This window comes from Colossoma macropomum, unplaced genomic scaffold (genome assembly GCF_904425465.1).
Source record: "Colossoma macropomum unplaced genomic scaffold, Colossoma_macropomum, whole genome shotgun sequence".
NCBI classification, from domain to species: domain Eukaryota; kingdom Metazoa; phylum Chordata; class Actinopteri; order Characiformes; family Serrasalmidae; genus Colossoma; species Colossoma macropomum.
In genome coordinates this window covers 29746564-29766428 of record NW_023494787.1, presented here as the reverse complement: position 1 = coordinate 29766428, position 19865 = coordinate 29746564, and the positions used below count along the sequence as shown (strand labels likewise).

The 19865-nt window shown below is 40.6% G+C and overlaps 1 protein-coding gene across 2 annotated transcripts; it reads right to left on the bottom strand.

Annotated features, from left to right (window-relative positions):
• Positions 1-560: 560 nt before the first annotated feature.
• Positions 561-5838, bottom strand: gper1 (G protein-coupled estrogen receptor 1). Of its 2 annotated transcripts, none has more exons than XM_036565682.1 (2): positions 5553-5838; positions 561-3175 (listed from the first exon to the last, which is right to left on the bottom strand). In XM_036565682.1, exon 2 carries the CDS (start codon positions 2740-2742, stop codon positions 1645-1647), a length of 1098 nt encoding a protein of 365 aa, XP_036421575.1. In that variant the 5' UTR covers positions 2743-3175; positions 5553-5838; the 3' UTR covers positions 561-1644. The 2 variants fall into 2 exon arrangements, with proteins under 2 accessions (XP_036421575.1, XP_036421576.1); XM_036565683.1 differs by having other exon boundaries at positions 561-3170.
• Between the last annotated feature and the right edge of the window lie 14027 nt (positions 5839-19865).

The window sequence follows — 19865 nt, the reverse complement described above, 5'->3', positions numbered from 1 at the left end:
CAATAACATAAAAAGCCTGGAGATGAGACGAGGTGTGTGGAGTCAATACAACTTAGAACATATAATTTCAATGGATTATGGTACAATTATGTTCCCTGACAAAGGTACTGAGATGTACCTTTGAGAGTACCATCCCAGTGACAGTTTTATACCTTTATTTCTGAGAGTGTAGTAACTTGGTGTCAATTAAAATTCTTGGTAAAGCGATTCCGCAGTTCCACTAAGCTCCAAGCTCAAACTATAGTGTCACATATCTTATTGGTTAATGTCAGAGGTCAGCGGAATGAGACAGGTGAAGGAACTGAGACGTGACTGAGAGCACTGGACTGAATAAACACCACTGATGGAGTACTGTTAGGTGGGTTACTGAAGTCTCGAATAATGTGTTTACATTGCTTCGTTTCTTCCGCAAGCCACCTGCCCCCTGTCCCTACTCCGATAAACAGGAGCCAACACCTGCGGTTAGAATCGATAACACCTCTGAGCTGTAATCCTCCTAATGCGGTTTGCTTAACCCAAATTTACTTGCAGGCTTTGCTCATGTCGAACTAAGGTGGGCAGTGAACTTCAAATGAACTTGGATGGTTCAAACATTTTTTCTTTTTCTTTTTTTTCTTTTTTTTTCACAGTTGAGAGTGTGGGAAAGTACTGCAAAGTGAACGAACAAGTGTTGGAGATTATTTCCAACACATTCTGGTGAACGCAGAGTTAGCCAGTTCTCATGTTTTTCTCTGTTTTACCTTACTTGCTTTAGTCAGAAAACATTTTTTCAACCAAAAATGATCTCACAAAAAATATATATTTTTTCAGACCAGAAATGAATGATGGCTGGTAGTCATAGTATTTTGTGGCAACATTACCAAATGCCAATGTAACGTGATGTAAGAGCTACACTGTAGAAAATAATTCAGTGTAAGTAACATGGTTGTAATAAAATCCAGTTCTAAGGTTAATTGAACCAATAATAAGTTAACAAAATGCAAAACATACATTTTTGTTCTGTTAGCTTACTATTAAAAGTTAAATGAACTTTTTAAAGCAAAAAGGTTACTTATGTTTTTCAGTTAAAACACTGAATAAGTTTTACAGTGTATGTGATGTGTATGTGATGAGGATAATGCAACAGTTACCTGAAGACAGGACTACATACGAGGCAGAGGAGAAATGCATTACGTGACCTTTGATGTCTTTTTTTATTTGTTCCCTTACCATGGGCTCACTGAGCACAGTCATCCTGGAGTATAAAAGTCGTCGCTTTGATACATTATATGTTTTCGATATCTATAAAGTTTACGTTTAGAAAAACAGGTCATTGTTTCTTTGCTATTTAATCCATTATATCAACATCTTTGCAAAGAATTACCCTGAATAATCCTTGTTTTCATTCCACTGAGTATTGATTACACTCTGCTGGATATAAACCAAACATGGTGCTTCTTCAGCTCTTGCTTTTGTAAGCTGAGCTGTGCACTCCTAAGTCAGTTGGTGGGTACATGTCTCCACCCTATCCTGGTTGCACATGTGGTTTCAGAGTGACTTCATTCTGAGAAGCTCAGGGAGTTCTGACTGAAGAACATCTCCAACATCTCAAAACAGATGAAGTTCAAGACAATCGTTTCTTCACCTCCAGGACTCTATTCAGTCCTACACCTCAGACTCACTCCTGACGGGGATGTTGAGGTCCAGAGTGTGGTGGCAGAAGCGATAGACCACAGACCAGTTGGCCTTCTGCTTCACAAAGAGCCGCAGCTTGTCCCGGAAGGTTTCTCCCAGGAAGCTGTAGATGATGGGGTTCAAGCAGCTGTTAGAGAAGGCAGCCAAGTTGACAATATGCCCTGTCAGTGGGTAGTCATGCCAGAGGGTGGTGGCGCTGCGCTGCGAAGGGTCAGCCGTGCCCTGGAGCAGCTGGATGCTAATGAAGACGTTCTCAGGCAGCCAACAGATGAAGAACACCAGCACCACCACCACGATCATCCGCAGAGCCTTCTGCCGCCGCGGCCACAGGCCCCTGTGCTTCTGAGCCCGCATAAGGATGCGCACGATCAGGGAGTAGCACAGGCCGATGATGGAGAAGGGCACCAGGAAGCCAATGGTTACCTCCAGCCACTGGATCTCAAAGACATTAGCGAAGCAGAAGTGCACCTCACCCGTATGTTGTGTCTGCACAATGGTGAAGGGGAGGAGCGTGGCCAGGATGGAGGCCATCCAGATGAGGCTGCAGCTGAGCTTGGCGTGCTGCATTGTGCGCAAGGGTCTGCTGCTCATTGAGTTGGCCAGAGCAACGTAGCGGTCAAAGCTCATCCACGTCAGGAAGAAGATGCTGCTGTACATGTTGACCTGCAGGAAAAGAGACATGAAGGTGCAGAGGACAGCATAGTCATAGTACTTCTCATTCAGGTTGAAGACTTCGATGAGCGAATCAGCCACTAAAATGAGATCTGCAACTGCCAGGTTAATGAAGTAGAGGTCAGGGATGGTCATCTTCTCCCTGTGGTTCAGGTTGACCACCAGTATGAGGATGTTTCCAATGAAACCAATAGGGAAGAGTAGGATGGTATATAAGCAGGAGAGGAAAAGGCCAATGATATAAAACTCATAAGTGTCTGAATTCTCCTTTAGATCTGTTGAGTTGTAGTCAAATGACGTATTTAAGTGCTCGGTGCTGTTGCCATAAATCTGAATCAGAGTGGTGGTCTGCTCTTCCATACTGACAGAGTCTCTGAACTGAATGCTCTGAATCATAAGTCACATGCTTTGCTAGCGCTGCATACCGCATTTGAGTGTGCGCCCAGCTCACAGTGTTGGGAGGACCACTCATTTAGGCCACACTTGTCATTCTTAGCAGTCAAACCTTACAATAAGGACAGCTCAGGATTACGAAACAGTGTCCTGAGAGATTTGCTTCTTGAAACAGGACGGCGGTGGGAAGAGAGGCCAATAAGAACCTCCATGTTGCATTGCAGTCCTCTCATCTGTGGAGGCTGCCTGGACTTGTGTGATCCATGGCACCAAACTCGAAGTGGCCTCTCTCTAGGGGTTGTGCCTTTCCTGCTTCTTCTTTTGCACGCTTTGTTCTTCACACGTTTTAATTCCAGCGCTGCCTTGCCTCCTCCAGTCTACGGGCATGATTATTCACCAAGCAGCAGCCGATGACGCTATTACTGTGACACCTAATCTAGTGAGAAAGAAGGAGGGGGGTACGAGAGAGAGCAGAGAAAAAAGTAATTACAAGCGAAGAAAAATATTAGGCACTTTGCTCCTGTGCTTCGCACGGCATCAATCTCTCTTCAGTCTCCTTTTGAGCAACTTTGATGTGACCAAAATTATTTGATACTTCTATATTATGCCTTCTTATTATAGAACATCTATTATAGTATCAGTATTTCAGTGTATCTACACTGTAAGAGTAACTATACATAATTATTATGACAGTGTACCTTTGACTTTGACGCTAATACTTAAAATCCATTTGTTTTGGTCACCTGCAGGCCACTCGGTGAAGATCTGAGAGGCTTGCAGAGAATTAAAATGCAAATAAAGGACTTAAACAGATGCATTGAAGAGCTGATTTGAAGTGCAGAGAGAATCCCAGCACTGACTACAATTACTAAGCAGTTAAAGCTTGATAGATATGAACAGCATCTCAACAGGCTTTCCTTTCTAAAGCACATTTGACAGATAATGTATAGTACAAGTAATGTACACTCAATGTACACCATCAGTAAAGATGCTTCTTCAGAGGTTCTTTAGCAAAAGGAATGATTCTATTTAGAACCATGAGTTCTTTATAGAACGATTTCATGCTTAAATGGCTCTTTGCATGGTGAAATGGGATTCAGACTAGGATTGGGATTCAGACTGATGGTCAGTAGACAAAGATATAGAACCTGGTTCTGCAATATAGAACCATTCTCTACCAAACCTAAGGAACAATTTCACCATGTAAGGAACCATTTAAGCATGAAAAGGATCTATATAGAGCTCATGGTTCTATATAGAAATATTGCCTTTACTAAAGAGCCATTTTTCAGAGTGCAGCAAATTAATTATTTATGTTTTATAACAATAAGGCTCAAAAACATATGAGAACATTTTCACTTTACGCAAAGGAAACAGCTGAATATGAGTCAAGGCACAACCCAATGCTAAGATTAGCCATTATTACATTACGACAGCTTTTACAACATCTTTATCTCATAGATCTGGGGGAAAGGAATACCAGCCCATTCTGTTTTCTTTTGCACTTGACTTGAATAATAACATAAAAGATGCAAAAGTATTATTCTAATGAAAATGATAATAAGGTGTGGCAGAGAGAACCTTGACCTTTAACAGGCGATCAGAGCCCCTCAGTCTGCTGCTTCCCCACTGAGGAAACCTGTGAAATATTAATGCCCTTCCTATAAAACACACGCTTTGACAGCTATAACTCACCAGTCCTACATGTTCGCACCAAATTCTAATCAGACAAAAGGCTGCATGTCTTCCAAAATGACCACAAAGCCTTTTAAAAAAATGGCATGTTAATGTATAATGTATGAATTTCATCGGATTTACACATAATGTATAGTCATCCACCTGGGACTTTTGTAAATAATATGACCTTTCACAAAAAAGCTCTGGGCTTAGGGATCAGATTCCCAGTGAATTTGGTTGACATGAGGCAGAAAAGGCAAAGAAGTTCTGCCAGCTTACCAAAATTAGATCGCTTTATTTTCAGACGTTCACAGATGGCTGGCCAGAATATCAGAGAATGACGACAAGGGAAGCTGTTTGATCTAATTGTTTGAAGTATTGCTATAGTAAACTCTAACAAGCACAGTTTACTTTGACATGAACGGCACCCGCACAGCTCATAAAGAAGCTGAGATATCAGATTAAGTGATTCTCCTAAAGGAGCTTCTTCTAATTAGTGCAGGCAAAGCACGTAGAATGTAGTGTTAATCAGGCAGAGATTTTGTAAAAGGCATGTAGAGCATCCTGCTAACTCAATGACTAAGACAGTTATTTTTAATATAATTATTCTTTTTTATATGCTTCTTTACACCAACAACTATTCCTAGACTTTTCATATCAAAAGCGATGATGCCACAGCAATGTTTAGGAAATGTATTGAGAATGTTCTCACTAGGTTTCCTGCACCACCTTCTCACAGGTACGCAGGGTGTGAGGACATCATAGCATGAGTTAAAATAGTTAAAAGAGTATTGGAGTATTATTGATGATAATCTCCAGACACTAACAAAGTCTATATAAAAAACATATTGTCTACATGTATATACATTGAATTTATTCCACCAATTATTTTCAAACTCACTGTCAGAACACCCTGGAGTCTCTAATTCATAATTCATTTTCATTCTTTCCTACACAATAGTCTCATTTTGATGATAAGGTTATACTTTCCAAAGAAGCTGACCATATTTGGGCTGCAGTTTGCTGTACTTTTTTTGTTTTCACTTCACCAACTCATATCCCAAACTTTCCCTGGGCATCCATACTTGAGCTATCTCTCACAACTCAGTCTCACAGCCAGAAAGAGATGCACTTACTTCGCGGACGAATGGCTGGTCGTGCAGGCTTGCGGCGCTCCGTTGCAGAAGTCCGAGAGGTGGCAGAGATTTGTAATCCCACATACCGAGCCAGATCCGCTTCCTGCGCCCCCTGCTGTTAAGCCCCTGCCTGAGGACGAGAGGAGAACAAGCCGACGCTTCGGAGAGGATCAGAACAGCCTTCTACCATCCCCGCTCCCTCCTGATGCTCGCTTCAATTGTCAAGCTCACTCTCTCCCTCTGCTCCACCACCTCCACTGATTTCTCCTCCTTCCTCAGCTCTGACTTTGGCTCCCCCCCTGCAACCCTCCAATCCCCCCCGCCCTGTGTGCCCTCACCAGCATCAGACTCAAGAAGAACCCACTGACCCGAGTGACTTTGAAACAGGTGACTGCAGACACACCTCCTGATTTTCATGGCGCTCTCAGGTGTGTCGTGCTCCCGATGCCCTAAGGCGTGCTTTCAGGGAACGTCCCGTCCATTTACTCTTAAAAGTCAAGTCTGGTGACCGTCTCGAGTCTTTTCTGAGAAACCACAGATCAGGAGCTTGAGGTCCACATTCCTACGACCATTGTAGTGTTAAGATTACCTTACTTATTAGAGAGCAATACTCTTGCAAAATAAAGAGTTTTTTGGAGTGATGCCACAGAAAAAACTATTTTGAATACCTGAGAACTCTTCCAGTGATTGGAAAGACAGTGAGTGTTGAAAGTGATGGTAACAATTCATTCTGAAGGTCCACCCTAGATGCTTTGGAGGTGCTCACATTGTTTTAACTACATACAGCTAAACAGCTATTTATTTCACCACATCCTAACCCTAAACTTGACACTCATCCTAGCACTACATGTTGTAGAATCTACATGATGTGGAGGTTCTTAAACATTAAAAAAGTTCCTTCATTTCACACATCTCATTTACAAAAAACAGTATTTTAAAGGACTATCAAAATAACTCTTTTTGGCACCTTTATTATTTTAACCCTTGTGTGGTGTTCATGTTTTTGTTACTCAGTGGGTCTGGTGGACCCACCGCATTATTGTTTTTTTGATACAGCCATAACAATTTATTTAAAAATACCAAATGTTATAATATCAAGTAAGTGTCGAGCATAGAGTTCTCCTTTAGCAGCCGTAGCCAGTCAGCAGCCTGTCCATGTTGTCCACCCTCACACACACATGTACACATATACAAACACATACATACTTATACACACACACACTAACAGCAGCCACGCAGGAGGAGAACAGAGTGAAGGGACACAGCACCTCCACACTTTTATTCTCTGCGGGTTCACCCAACACCACATGTGTAATAAAAATGTGTAGGGGTTGTACAGTGTGAAGTCATTGAAAACATGTTATTTTATATGTTTTTCACAGAAAATGAGCAAAAGCCAATGAATCTGGGGTTAGAATAATAATAAATCGCAAAATTGCATCATTTTTTCTTTTGGTAAACATTGACAGTGGGTCCCACAGACCCAAAAACCACACAAGGGTTAAATTTGGAGTGTAACCTTAACCTCAAACTAACATCTAAACCTATATCTAAACATAACCCTGTTAAAATTCTTTTGATGAAGTTTCACTGGATAGTTTCTTATCATTATCAGAATTTGTAGATAAGTTAAGGGACCAACAAACTTAAACAGACACTTTGGCCAAATTTAAAATTAAAGCTTTTCCACATCTTTTGTAAACATGCCTACTTGCCTCCTACAGTGGCGCTGCAGTGGTCCCTAGAGTGAGATTTCCCAGGTTAAGAATTAGGAAACCCCCTTTTTATGATGTATCTTGAAGGTGGGGGAAAGCAACTACTTTGGGATGGATTTTGAAATGGATTGTTTTTTAGCTAGCAGGTGAGCAAAGGAAGGAAATTTCCCATTGCAGTCATATAACTGTGATAACTGTCTTCAAATCATCATTACAATGGAGAGAATGGATTACTTAAGTGACAGCCGACTTGTCCGATCGAGAGGCTAAAAGCTGTAGTTAGCACGGTAGCTAGCCAACTGAGCTGTCTAGACACATTACCTTAATTTGGCTTTTCTCTGGCTGAAAGGGTAAAGAACTCGTCTCTGGCGTCCATTTTGTGCTGAGCCGATTTTGTTCAACGACTGAGGTGCGAGTTACATTAACGCTATCTTGGTTGTATTTATTAGCCTATGGCTCAGTGGTTAGGCTAGCAGGCTAGCAGTCAGGACTGTTGGCACCACAGGGATTCCCAGTGTTTGCATGATGTGTTTGCATTATGCGTGCTGAGTACTGTAGTGAGAGAACACAGATGAACAAAAACATAGAAAAAATATAAAATTGTGATGTCTGACAAAGTGATGAGGCTGAGGGACAAAATACCCAGCTACAGAATATTGCATAACAAAACATTTAAAGTGTGACTGAAGTGATAATTACGTTACCATTTCATCTGACACATTTGGCAAACCAGACTCTGGATAATAATTCCTTAAACTGTGCTCACTTAAATGAACATTAACAACAATGAAGACTGAGTGAGTTAAAAACAATAGTGCACAGCCTTTAGACACAGCAGATTTGGCTTTTTTAAAATCTGTAACCTATACACAGGAAGGCAGTGGAATTTCCACAAATGCATGGAAAAAAGAAGAAATCTTTGGGGCTACACTTTTAAAAATGATGGTTCTTTAGCAAAAGGAAAGGTTCTATTTAGAGCCATGAGTTCTTTATAGAACCATTTCATATATAGAACCTTTAGAACCACTCCATTACATTCAAATGGGAGAACATGGGAGAATGTGTTGTTTATGGTTCTATATAGAACCCCTTTAAAAAGGGCTCTATATAGCACCAAAAACAGTTCTTCTACACCTTTAAAAAATATGTTTTTTCAAGGGTTCTTTAATAAAAGTAAAGGTTCTGCATCGAACCATTAAAACCACTGGTCCTGTATATGGTTCTATATAGAATCTATATAGAATGTGTTTTATATGGTTCTATATAGATCCATATACAACACATTCACCATCAATCTGAATAACAATTTTACCATGCAAAAAAACATTTAATCATGTAATGGTTCTGTACAGAACTTATGGTTCTAAATAGAACCCTTGAAGAACCATCTTTTTAAGAGTGTACCTACATAAAGAAATAATAATAAACTACAGATTTTTGTTTTAATGCTTCTCATCTCAAACATGATGCACATCAAGTCCATTTCTCATATTTTAAATGATTTCACTGTAAATAGCTTTAGCAAATATTTGGGGAATTACTGCTTTTGAACAGTGAGCAAAGGAGGATGGGGACTACCAAATGAGTCTGCAATAAACGTCAGTGAGGACTTTTACAAGACCACTTTGCAGACAGTTAAATGGCCTACAAAAAGGAGCCCTGGACCATGACTGAGTTAAATAAACAAATCCACATTTGTGGTGTAATATTCAACCTCACAAGCAGCTCTAACTATCAAACCATCCACTTGTGAAGTAGCACTACCTTGAGACCTAACAATGTTGGAAGAGCGTATAGATAATCAAATGGATGTAACACGATTTCAAGTGATATAAGTCTCTTAATATTCAGTGAAGTGGATGGACAGTAATATGATACCCTTCTAAAGTAATTGCAACTTGATGGACAGCAAAGTTGCTTTTTTTTTCCCTCCCAGATATCGAGATTACAAGTCAAACGCTATTACACACGTAATTCGGTTTTCTGGGCAGAGATGGCTTCTGTTCACCTCACCGCACCTTGCTGCACCAAGCCTCTCAAGAAAAGCTTCAGGGCCTTTTTCATGCACCTCTAACCACATTTCCAGAATGCTCTACACTGAATATGCCGCTCAGGAGTTCAGGACGCCTGCACTGTGTCCTTTCAGCCACGGCAGAGTGAGTGCATAACATAGATTTCCTGATATCATATTGATAACATTAAAAAATAGCAAGCACAGTGAGAACATCATTTTGCATGAAAAAGAGCAGTGAGACCAAAATGAAAATTCCCACCTTTTTTAAATTCACGTCTCCCCTTATATAACAATTATTTAACAGACCTTAAAAAAAGTGTTTCCTTTCTCCTCTTTGACTCCTAATGTGTTAGTTCTGGACTTTTCTGTGCAGCAGATGAGGTAAAGCTCAGCAGTGACAGAGTGCAGAGGCGCTGGTGTTTACAGACGGCCATCTGCTGGCTGCTACTTCCTTCAATCTAACCGATTCCCCCTCTCAGACTTTTACATCTCTCACAGACCTTGAGACCCTGTACATCCGCAAGGGGTGTCTGTGTCTCCAATTCAGGGAAGAGCCAATAATGTGATTTTATTGTGCAATTGTTTTCACGCAATAATGTGCTTTATGCCCTTTGTTGAGGACGGAACACATTAACCATGTTTGTCCTACTGTGTGGGAACATACTTACCCACGTTTGTCCTAAAGGGAATACTAGTAACACTCATATTGAACTTCTTACCTACCATGCTTTTATATCTAATAGCCTGTAGTCCACTAGATCTTTTTCAGAGAGACTCTTAAATGGCCCATTTTTCTTGTCTTAAACTATTTCCCCCGAGGCCCACTTGACATTTGTGTGGTTTTATGGCTGTTTTCCAACTTCCCTTTATGCTGTTTTTGAAACTGCACCTTTAAGTCTGATATACAGTGCTCAAAAGTAGTCTTGATAGTCTTCTGTCATCATTTTTTTTTAAGAATTGTTTTTATTTTTCTACATCATGTGAAGACAGCAGCTGTTTTACATTGTGTGAAAATTTCATGATGAATGGACCAATAAAAAAGCCCCAAAACTGCTTGGAATAATGTCTCTTTGCATTAACTTATATTTAAACTGAAGACTGGGTATGTTTACATGCACTTAATAATACGTTCATAATTGGATTTCTGCGGTTATCTGATTATTCATGTGGTCATGTAAACAGCTTACTCTAATTTCATAGATCAGAGCAAGGTCTAGAAATTCAATCAAGAAATCCTTTAGCTCAGAAATTTCGCTCAGTAATCATGTTTTTAAGCACATGTATACCCTTACTCTGATTTCTTTCAGTTTTCTCAGCACCTGCAAGACGGCAACAAAACACTTTTGGAGCAATGCTTAAACCAACTACAAGCTTGACGAAATGATATATTTCAATATTTAAATCGACGGATTTAAATATTCTTCATCTTCTTAATGTTATACATTCATATTTTCAGGTAGAGTGACTCAATGTTTTAAAAAGAGGCTACTCATGAAGTTTGAGATTTACATCACGTTCACGTCGTGTCTTCCTCTGTGAGTTTATTGGCTGGTTGCAAAGCAGAAATCTGATTACGGTCTGACTCATGTAGACCCAGAGTATTCCCACTATCTGATTACCCAAGTGCATGTAAACGCGTTGATCAGATTACTTGCAAAATCAGATTTTCTCCAGTTACAGGATTGTTAAATGCATGTAAATGCACTCAATGTTTTTGCCTTTTCCTGTACTGATCTCCAATACTACTCTTATAAAACCACCATCCAACACACCTGACATTAACATTAACATCCAGGAAGATTTTGCTTTAGAGAACTTCAATAAAGAGTTGAATGAATATGATATTTTCTTGGTAAAAAAAAAAAAAAAAATTTCAGTACCAAGGAAGTCACGTTTTTGCCATCTGTGCATTCTTGTTAATAAGAAATCTAGACTGGTGAACTGGTTGTGTGCATGTTATTAAAATCAGGGCGTCTTTTAATTAGACTGCAAATCATTGTGGACATAGAAGTACTTCCAGCCCCATCACACTCATTTCTGGTTTAAGCCACACCCACTTTTGGTTTGTATTTTAAAAGAATTTGGCCAAAAGGTTTAATTCAGGAATCAGCATCAAAGTCAAGGTGTCTGTATTGGTGTCAGTACTGATTTTTTCTAACGATACCCAGACCTTGTCCTGTGGTCAGAGACTGAATACTAACTTGAAGGATTTGATGGCCTGGTGACGATTACATAAGAAAAGATGAGCTATCATCTATAACTGTATAATCAACAAGGTAGGTGTGACTAATAATGTGGCTAGTAATTGTACACAGTGTTTAAAATGCTGCTGTGCCTGATACTCTAACACTGATAAGCCATTTTTGCCAAGGCTCAAGCTTAATCTAGGCCAAGGAAAGTGGCCCTACAGGTCTAAATGAGAACATAAAAAGTAGAGTATATTTCTTTTTTTTTCTCTTGGAAATATAATTGTGTAAAAGAACAAATATTCAGTTTAAATCACACAAATGTTCCAAAAATAATACTGAAGTATAATAATGAACAAAGGTGAGTAGTAACTACATGTATTTACTTAAATACATGTACAATCCCGATTCCAGGGAAGTTGAGTAGATAAAATGCAAATAAAAACAGAAAGCAGTTATTTGTATATTCACTTTGACCTTAATTTAAATGAAAACAGTATAAAGACAAGATGCTTAATGTTTTACTTTTTGAACTATTGAACATTTTTTAAGGTAAATATACATTCATTTTGATGTCTGCAAGACATTCCAAAAAAGTTGGGACGAGAACAGTTTAAGACTAGAAACATTGTTAAATGTTAAGGAAACATTTAAAAAGAGGTGATACAGCCATGCTTGGGTCCTTTAAGACCTAGAATGGCCAAAAAATGTGTCAACAGTTTAAGAACACATACACACACACACACACACACACACACACATCATCTAAACCGCTTATCATTCTGGGTCGTGGTGGGGTGCTGGAGCCTATCCCAGCTGTCATTGGGCGGAAAACAGGATACACCCTGGACAGGTCGCCAGTCCATCGCAGGGCCAGTTTAAGAACAACGTTTCTCAGTTAGTATTGGGGAGGATTTTAGCTATTTCACCCTCTACTGTGCAGAATATCATCAAAAGCAGAATATCATTTCAATCATATCAAACATATCAATAATTTTCTGTGCATAAAGGATAAGGCCAAAAACCAATACCGAATGCCTATGTCCTTCAAACCTTTCCTTCTTGTTATTTTAAGAAATGTTCTCATTATTCTGAGATGGTTTCTTTTTAGTTCATCTCAAAATTCATAAAACATCTCAAAATAATTAGAAGACATCTCAAAATAATGACTTATTATCACAAAATAACAATTTATCATCTCATATTAATGAGACAGAATCATAAAATGATGACTTAGTGTCTCAAAACAATGGCATAGCAATTCATTTAATAATAAAAAATAGGTGCTGGATTTTTGTTTTAATTGGCAGGTATAGGCTTCCATACTACTCCACCCACCTCTGGTAATGAAGTATAGTTACTCTAGTATTATCCACCTTTGCAAAACCCTAATAGTCTAATACCTCTCAGTACTGTGACCTAGCGCACTCAGTCCTTTAGTACGGTGGCTGAGAAACCCCACAAACTGCAAATAAAAAATGAGCTGCAAACGCAGAAAACACTTTCACCAAAATGAGAATACAGAAGCTGCATTTTACAAACGTGCTGCAAATTCGAGACACTCTGCAAACTCAGACGACACTTTCATCAAAATGATGACACCTGCGCTACATTTCACAAATATGCTGTGAATACAGAAAACACATGCAGCTTCTGAAATGCTGATAAGCCAGTCACAACAGAACAGAGATGTTTCCAGATGTTTCTGATAAAAGTAAGTTAACTTTTATTGAGCCGATTATTACTATCACTGTATCGTAAAGGGAATTATCTGTAGAGTGTAACTGTACTATACTAGGTAACTACCACAGTACAGCTGTGACATGTCAGATAGCAAACTAGCCAGCCAGATTAACCATGAACTTGGGATGCGAGTGTCTGAGTGTCTGTGGTCTTATCTACTTCTGTCAGTGATTTCCCATCATCGATATTCCATCCCTTTTGAGTCTTCCAGAAACATTTCTGAGCTTGTTTGCTACATGCAGTGTGCTGATTTAAAAACAAGCATCAATGGCCTTTACAAAATGTAACCTGGACTGAATAGAGATACTTTATTTCTGTACTCTAAATACATATTTCCAATAATTATATTCCATTCCATCCCAACCCTGCACACTGATGACAAATTTTATTCCTCTCCAAATTGTAACATCAGGCATTTTCAAGGGGTTCATTTTGCACTGAAATTCAAAACAGAACATTTTCTAAATAGAATATATTACATAAATACAGCAAAAACATTTGTAGAGACAAAAAGCAAGAATGGATAAAAAAATCACCTCCTGCCTTTTTATAGTGCTTATGCAAGATTGATGAGTTTACAATTAAGCTTCTAAGTGTCTGAACGCCTGACGGCCATGTTTGATTAACTGGTTCACAGCTGTGAAAGGTGATGCTTTGAAATAGCAAAGAAGTGATCATGTTAGATTTGTGTCTAATGTAGAGAAGTGTGTTTAGTGGTGCGCAAAACACAGTATGTAGTGTTTTGCTAAAAGTGTGAGGCTGAGAATTATTATTGTCACAGTGCAGATCTGGGATGAGGTTTTGCTCCTTCACAAACTGTGTGTTATGTCTAAATTTAGTGTGTAAGTAATCATAAAAAAGCTGTATTTGCGCTGCGTTTGTAAAATGTAGCTCCGATGTCGTCATGTTGATGAAAGTGTTTTCTATGAAGCCCTGCTGATGACATCCTGTATAAATGAAAAGAATGTGTGGCCACAACTTAGTAAGGCATGGGTACAAGATAATTAAGTGGTTCCCACGCCTTACTGAGTCGTGGCCATGCATTATTTTTTATTTATATGGCATGTCACCAGCAGGGCTCCATAGTTTTCTGTATTTGCAGTGCGTTTGTGAAATGTAGTTCAGGTGTACTCATTTTGACAAAAGTGTTTTCTAGGGGTGGGAATCTCTAGGCACCTCACGATTCGATTCGATTACGATTCCGAGGGCTCTGATGCGATTATAAAAGGATTATCAATGCATCTTGATGCATCTTTTTTTTCTATACAGGATTTCTTTTTTCTCACTGTGTGAGGACTTGGTACTTTTAAAGCAAAGTATTTGTAATGATCCATAATGAATTTACTTCCAATATCTTTTATTAATAAAACAAATGGAAATGATGTGGCAAGTGAACTAGAAGGCTCTCATTCACTGCTCTTGTTTGGAGCACGAGACATTGGATGCCACTCATCTGCGATAAAATGCGCTGTTATGGTGACATAAGATCCAGTGGCAATGGATGTCCACGCGGCACGTTACAGCTGTCCTACCCATTTTCTTTCATGGTCTCGTTGTAGAGAGTGGGGGGGGGTTCGTTGTGTCAGTAAAATATCTTCGAGAAGGGACGCTAAATCTCGGCTCCAAAGTGTGCAACATAGCGCAAAAGCCCTGGTTCTCAACGCAGTCTCGCCTAGCTAGTTGCTAATGAAAAGGCAAAAAAAGAGATTTAAGACAAACATTTGGAGACGAATGGACTTATTCGCATTTATAAGCAGCACAGTTGGTTTCCTGGAATGTTAAACCTGCAATGAGAGACTGTCAAACACTAAAAAGTTTCGAATTTCCTCATTCCACCTTAAATGGCGCCTCAGGCAGAATTTGAGGTGGAATGGGAAAATTTCGAACAAGAAGCTGGTGAATGAGAAGCTGGTGAATGAGAAGCGACTTTAGCCTCGTAAAACAGTCCAACGTTGAGAGACATTTTACAAGAAATGGTTCTACTTTTGAGGAAAAGTTTTCTAGCGGAGATGGGAGGAAAGCAGCTATAGCTAAAGCTTAAAGCAGAGCAAAGAAAATCTGCGTTTTGGTTTATATTTTTAGCCTATTCTAGGACATTATCACATACTGAGACATACTGGACATTAAATGTTGTGGCTCCCAAGGTGGTTTGACTTTTGTTGAAAGAACAAAATGGCTCTTCTTATCATTTGGGTTGTGACTCCTGATCTAACCTGGCTTTTAATGCAGAGGGAGCCGGTCGGATTTCTCGCTCACCCAGTTGTGTTTTTGTTATGTGCCGCCACAGACTGTCCGGGCGCTGCACTTCCGCACTTCCAAGTTCCGCCTTTTGCGTTCCGTCAACATTACATTATAAATCAAAACTTAGAAAATCGAATCGAATTTGTGAATCGATTCAGAATCGTCCACGTCCGCATCGCGATGCATCTAAGAATCTGGTCACATCCTGTATAAATAACAATAATGTGTGGCCACAACTTAGTAAGGCATGGAAATGAGATAATTAAGTCATGGCCACGAGATCATGCCTTATTAAACTGTGGTCAAGGCTTTATTATCTCACACCTTAAGTTAAGGCTATGCATTGGGATCTTGTTCCCACACCTTACTAAGTCATGGCCACGACTTAATTATCTAATTCCCATGCTTTACTAAGTCGTGGCCACGCATTATTTTTGTTTATACGGGATGTCACCAGCAGGGCTCCATACGTTTAAGAGTTTACAATGTGTTTTTAATTGTAGGGGCCTTGTCGGCCACCGTACATTAATCAGCATCTCTCTCCGCTCTAATAACGTGTCAGCTGTGTTTCCTACCGCTGCACTAACTCTCTCTGAACGGTGTCGCTGCAGGGGCTTCTGGTCAGATCTAAACGGATCTGATTGATTGTTTTGTCCACACCGACTCCTGCGTTACCTACTGCACTCAGTCTCCTCGCTCGGCTCACGCGCATGCGCGAGTCAAGCCACAGGCGCGAGGCTCGACAGCTAATGGCGTGTTGCCAGGCAGCCGCTCGCGGCCCGTTCTTCATGGCACGCGTGGAGTTCTTAGAACGGCTCCGAACTCGGCGTCGAGCTGAAACACAGTCAGCGGCGGGTTTGATTTGTTTTGCCTCACCGAGTGTGACTTCCACCCCAGACCAATCAGGACCAGGACAGGCGGGGAGGCCGGGGAGAGATATTTATGTGAGAAAACGGCTAATTTCACTCAGTGTCCGCTTGTTTGCCCCTCACTGTTTGCCGTAGTCAGTTATCAGTTGACTGGGCGCAATTCAAAAGGTGGGGGGCGCATGATTCTCTCAGCCAGTCAGCGGGCCGCGTAATGAAGGTCTCCATGGCAACACCGCTGGCGCGCGCTCGTATGTAAATTGGGCAAACGCTCCCGCGAATATCAGTCTATCACTGCAAATGAGGATTTGAGTGGAACTAAAACTCGAAATAGTCTCCTGTTGCTCCGTCGTTTTTCCCCCCTAACACGTAATTATTCTCTTCTTAGTGTCCCATTATTGTGCCAACAGGAATGGATCTCAGTGAGAGCGTCACGTGTCTTATTTACACATGCAAGTCCACGTGTTCGCTATTAAAAAAGATGGTTCTTCAAGAGTTCCTTAGTAAAGATAATGGAGCTCTATATAGAACCGTTTCATGCTTAAAGGGTTCTTTGCATGGTGAAATGGCTCTTCAGACTGATGGAGAATGTGTCGTATATGGTTCTATATAGCACCTTTTTGAAAATGGTTCTATATAGCACCAAAAAGCTTGTCAAGCTTGTAACAATAGAAGAACCCTTTTTGGTACTATATAGAACCCTTTTCAAAAAGGTTCTATATGGAACCATCTACAGCACCATTCTTCAGAACCCTTTCATGATGCAAAGAACCGTTTAATCATGCAAAGGGTTCTTTGAGTGTTCATGGTTCTATATAAACCATTTTCTTTACTAAAGAACCCTTGAAGAACCATCATTTTTAAGAGTGTAACAATAAAAGAATGCTTTTTGGTGCTATATAGAACCATTTTTAACAAGATTCTATATAGAACTCTGCTAAAGAACCCTTGAAGAAGCGTGTTTTTTAAGGGTGTAGGACACCTTTGAAAAACCATGGACATAAAACCTAAATAGTTCTTAATACTCTAAATGATGCAAATCTTAGTTCTTATATTCAGTTTCATTTTATTTTTGCTACAAATAGCTCTGACAAACATCTGGAATTAATTGTAGTACAGGGGAAAGGAGACTACCAGATAAAGCTATTAGCATTTCGTTTATTCAGTTGCACAAATTTGGAGGAATTTTAGAAACAACACATAACATCAAGAGGTCTGCTGAAAGGCCAATAGCTCAGTGATGTAATGATTCCATCCTCTTGATGCTTCTTGACTGTAAAAATCCGACTCCTCATCACCATTAATATCAATATAACAGCGTGTGGTGAATTTGGGATGAAAGCTCTACTGAGACTGCACAGCCAGAGCAGTGTGACAGGAGCCAGCGGAGGAAACAAGCACTACAGAGAACAGACAACACAGGAAGCATCGCTGACACAAAGATTAAAGGTACTATGTCAACATGCCCTCAGTGTCCCTCTACAACCTATGTGGAACAAAGCTCTGTCAATTAAGACAGCCCTCTTAGAGCAGGGTTGACATTGACTGGATCCAGAATGCGCGTGAGCGCGGCGTTCTCTCTCGCGTGTCTCCTTTTTTCTTTGCAGAAGCTTCATCTTGCAGACTCTAGCATTGAGTAGGCTTCCAGTCAGAGGTTAGGTGGATAATCCACTGGCGGTGGCCTGCTGTGGGAAGAAGGCCAGAAAATGTCAGGATGGTGATACACAGGGATCAGAATGTTCCAAAGCAGCTACTGGAGCAGATCTGCAAAGAGAAAACACAGCGATGCGCTCTGTTTGTATTGTTCCTGCTAATTGCAAGTAAAAGTGAGGTCTATTTTGTTTCTTCTTTTGCAGTAAGACCTACACTTTGGCCTCTTGGACTGTCCCTCTGTGACCACCAGGTGGAGCCCAAGTGTTAATAATTGGTAACACATCTCTGAAAACCTGCCTGAAAATATGACCTGTGTACGTGAGCAAAAGCCTTTTTACACTTCTGGATTTTGGTACTGGAATTTAGTCAGGTATGATATTCCATAGGCTACTTCAACAGCAGTTCTCCAGTCCAAGCAAGGTAAAATGCCATTTTCAATAAACAACACGAGAGAGCAACCCACAAAGGAAGGCCTGTCAGAGATGTCAGCTCGCCCGAGGTCACAGGTCACTGACTTTGTAGAGTTTGTGATGACACCTCCCTGTACCTGTGAGAGCCTGGCTGATGGAGGGTGGGGTGTATGCATGTGCACTGGTGTGTGCCTGTGCGTGTCTGGGGAGGATGCTGTTGCCACAGCTGTCTTTTCCATAGAAACAAGCTGCCAGACACCCCACCAGCTTCCTCAATCACAGCTGTCACAGTGACATAAGCAGTGGAGCCAAAGAAAACAGTTAACAGTTAACTCCAACACTTTGTTCTTGAAAGAGTTGCAGCTAATGATGATGGATATCTGTGTGTGGTTATTACTATTCTTGTGGTGAGTGAAATAAAAGCCCGTCAGCACTGTTTAATCATCACACTGCCATTCAAAAGAAAGGCCTTCCTCTCATCATTGATAAATTGCCTTGCTAATGTGATTTGTCTGTTCCTGAAAACCGGATGCACTCTACTGAAGGCCTGAAGGTGGTGCATGGTAGCGTTCGCCAGGAGTTTTTCTTCTCCAATTAGCCATTCTCCACATTGGTATGCTTTCCTATAGGGTTCTCAGGGACTCCCAACCAGTTCTCATGTTCGTTCAGGGGCATCGCTAGGCAAGAATGCCAGGGGCTTTAGCTCCCCCTAAATGTTATTTAGCCCCCCCTTCCCAAATAAATGTACATTACTAGTTCAAATGATCTATAGTCTATTCTCATTTATTCTTAGTTGTTCAACTGTGCCATCATCTCCAAATTCACCATATACTGTAGTAGCAGGGCACAGCCTTGGGAGGCGCTGCTGCTGCTCTAATGCAGGCCCGCCTCTGCTGTGCTACCGGAGATTTACTAACTGTGACAACCCTTGGTTAGGCTGTGGGGAGTGAGGACACAGGAATCAGGATTTTGGAGATGCAGAGCTCCTTTTATTTTACATGCAAATGAAATGAATAGTTATTTCAGCTTAGAAACGAAATAAGGATTTATTCCGTCTTCGCTTTCCAGTTTTCTTCCAAAGTTAACGCTGCGTCTCAGCATGTCTCATCTCTCTCTGGTCTCTCTGACTACCTACTGAGGAAAAAACATGACAATAAATAGGCTGGCTTAGACAACACACAGGTGATCACCATCAGTCAGTCAGCCCATTGATTCAGCATGACTGGCTCTCTGTCCTGCATGTGACGCTAGACTCTGCCCCCTCCTCCACACTAACGTAACGTGAAAAGTGGAACCTCCACTTGGCCAATCATATCAGACCTCATAAGTTGTAAGCCAATCATGTCAGTCCTGGGGGTTTCTGGTTTTGAGGGTCTATGGTTTTACTTGCTCTGCAGGTCAGTTGGCAACCTGACGTATAATATACAGAGTAAAACAGTAAGTAGTTACAGAGTGAAGATGCCCACTTACGATATGGATTTGTGG